The sequence below is a fragment of the Histomonas meleagridis genome, assembly GCF_020186115.1.
Source record: "Histomonas meleagridis strain 2922-C6/04-10x chromosome Unknown contig_26, whole genome shotgun sequence".
NCBI lineage: Eukaryota > Parabasalia > Tritrichomonadida > Dientamoebidae > Histomonas > Histomonas meleagridis.
The window spans coordinates 655,339-658,360 of record NW_027150837.1 but is presented as its reverse complement, the minus strand read 5'-3'; the positions used below and the strand labels follow the sequence as shown (position 1 = coordinate 658,360).

General features: G+C 31.8%; 1 protein-coding gene across 1 annotated transcript; it reads right to left on the bottom strand.

Annotated features, from left to right (window-relative positions):
* Positions 1-1,084: 1,084 nt before the first annotated feature.
* Positions 1,085-2,636, bottom strand: GO595_004406 (uncharacterized protein; the record flags this gene model as incomplete). The annotated part of the gene is made up of 2 exons (XM_067917535.1): positions 1,085-1,090; positions 1,179-2,636. The coding sequence occupies 2 exons, from the start codon at positions 2,634-2,636 to the stop codon at positions 1,085-1,087; spliced, it is 1,464 nt and encodes a 487-aa protein (XP_067775530.1).
* Positions 2,637-3,022: the final 386 nt, after the last annotated feature.

Genomic DNA, 3,022 nt, shown 5'->3' with positions numbered 1-3,022 from the left:
GTTTAAGTTGTCTTAAATAGTTCCTTATGTGTCTTCATCATCTTTCTAAACTTCTGTAGGTAATCATTTCTATACACTATTCTATTATCCTTCATCAAGTTTACCAAAGTTTTATACACCATTTGACAATCGATACATTTGTTCACAGTTTTCATGAACAACAATATATCATTTTGTTTTGCGTCAGCCTTAACTATTTTCCCCAACGCTTCTACGAAAGGCAGGAAGTGCATTGGTGTAATTTTCCTTAAAGTATCTTCGAATTTCTGCATATAATTTTCTTGATGTACGAAGTTTTGCATTTCGAATTTACTTAATGTCAAAGAAGTTGCGAATAATTTCCAAGCTGATGATGATATTAAATCGGAATCTGATATCATACAAATGAACAACAACTTCATAATTTCATTATCATTAATCAAAGAATTATTATTTAATTGTTTTGTAATTAATTGTATACTTTCTAATATAATATATAAAGTTTTCGATTCAAATGATTCCTTAAACATATTACCAGTAATAATTAAAGTTCTATTTAGATAAGTTAAATCTTTCGATTGTCTCCGTAATAAAATTGGATTATTTAATGTTCGTATCATTAAATTATTTAATGAACTTAATAACAACGATTGTAACAAATTTGTTATATTATTATTTTGTGATAAATTCGGTATTAATTCAATCATATAAAATATCGAATCAAGTGGTAAACTATAAACTTCAACTTTAATATTAAACAAAGAAGAAACAAAATTAATTAATGGCTCATTCAAGCAATCGAACAACGCCTTACAATTTTCTCTTTTTTCCAACATTTTATATATAATCAAAGCATTTGTCTTATTATAAATAGTTAAAATAGTAATTGTATAAAACATATTTAAATCTGCTTCTGATATTAACTTAAAAAGTTTAAATATCGATCGATTATTAGTATTAAAACACATGAAGAAACTTTCCAAATTTGTTATGTCAGAAGATAATAAATATAAAAATAATGTCGCTAAGAAAATAGGCTCTTTCTCTGATATCTTATACATCCAATTTACAAATAACATCGAGAATTCATTCGATAACAAATTACTTAAACCTTCAGTAGAAGTCATATAATTTGTTTCGATGATATCTGAAATGACTTCATTACGTCGAATTAATTGAACTAATGTCTTCTTTAATACTTTAGTCGTATATACGCCTGTAAGTGATTGATAAAATAATTCATACATCGGATCGTTCTCTTCTTTCGATAATTCATTAAACTTACCAACCATTGGATCATATATACAATCAGAGACATGTGAAAAACGTATTAATATTCGAAGCGTTACATACATTGATGACGTATTCGATATTAACATTTTCGAAATCGTAGGATTCGTATCGAAGACATGGAACAAAAAGTAAAACATATACAATGAATAGAACGATGAACTTGATGAATATGCATAATTAAGTGCATGAATAATCTCGTTAAACGATGGAAATGTCTTAAACTCAAAATTTGAGATAAAGCCATATTGACTGGCGGCGTTAAATGAATATGCAACCAACTTAAACACCCTCAAAATTGAATACGACTTAGTATCGAGGCTATCGTTGCCATGTGATTGCATGGTCGATAACAAATTACCTGGATAAAATGGAAACGATATGTATGGAAATGTCATCTTATGTGGAGCGATAGGGGTCTGTTGGTTATAATCGGCGCGCTGTAAAGCTTTGAAAAGCTTCGAAATTACTTTGACCATCTTCTTTGAAAAAGTTTTCGGCTTCGCAATTTTGACTTTCTTCTTGACAATCTTAGTCTTGACTTTGAAGGTTTTGCTCCTGTTCTTAACTTTGGTCTTCTTGAGTTTGAGTTTGCCACTTGATGGCCCGCGAATGAACTTTTGTCTGGAGCATGTCGACTCTAGATCTGGTTGATATATTGAATCATAATCATATTGAAATTCTGGTGGTAATGAATGGCCACTATTAGGATTAGGTTCGAGCTCAGGACAGTCCTTCTCTTTGAATTCGGAGGGATGATGTGGGATTAATGTGCAATTGGAACATATTTGTGTCCAATTATTAACTGCTTGAAGATAACTTTCATAGTCGTCGTAATATTCGGGGTCTGGCTCTGGTGGAATTAATGTGCTTTTGCCAAGGGAAATATGGTCTTTAATTGGGACATCTTTCTGGAATCGACCTTTTTCACCAAAAACACTACTTTCGTCAAACGGCTCCTTGTTAATGATAATGGCTTCGAGCTGGAGATGATTCTCAGGGCCTAAATAACCTGTTGGAATTCGATATTTTAATTTTGGATTAATAAATGGCTTAAATGGATAATTCACAGTCGACCACACCGGAAGCGGAAGCGCTAATTTGCGCGCGGCGCGTTGAGTCTTTTCATACCATGAAATCGCTTTCTCTCTGTACTCGGAATAAGTCGAGAAATTTTGCGAAACTGGAAACATGGAGGAAACAGTGCTGATTTGTTCAATGGGCTCATATTTGAGATCAAGAATTTCGTGTGTTGGAGAGGCTGTAAACTCGAAAGACTTCGTTGTTCTAACAGAAATTGAATGAAATTGAAAATTGTATACATTACATCCCAAAATTGCGATGATTTTGGGCCATTGAGGTGCCATAAAATGTTTGCTCTGAATTTTCTTGCGTTCTCTGAAACGATGGAATTTTGACATCAACTTGGAACGGTTTTGAGAAAAAAACGCCGCAGCATTTGAAATTTCTCGGGCACCCCATTTGAACGAGCGTTTTTTTTATGTTTAAAATGATCTAAAAATCAATGGTAAAAATTTTGGAGTTTTAAGGAATATCAGTGAGATGTTAAAAATGAAAAATATATTAATTCATGGGATACAAAACATTGATATGTGGATGCTAAAATTGAATTGTTGTATGGTTACAATCCTGTTCAAAAAGTGGTATCGTAATTATAGATTCTGAAGTTTACAATGATCGTTCTAAATTAGCAATATTTCTCTAAAAAAAGTAAACTTCCGAAAGACACATT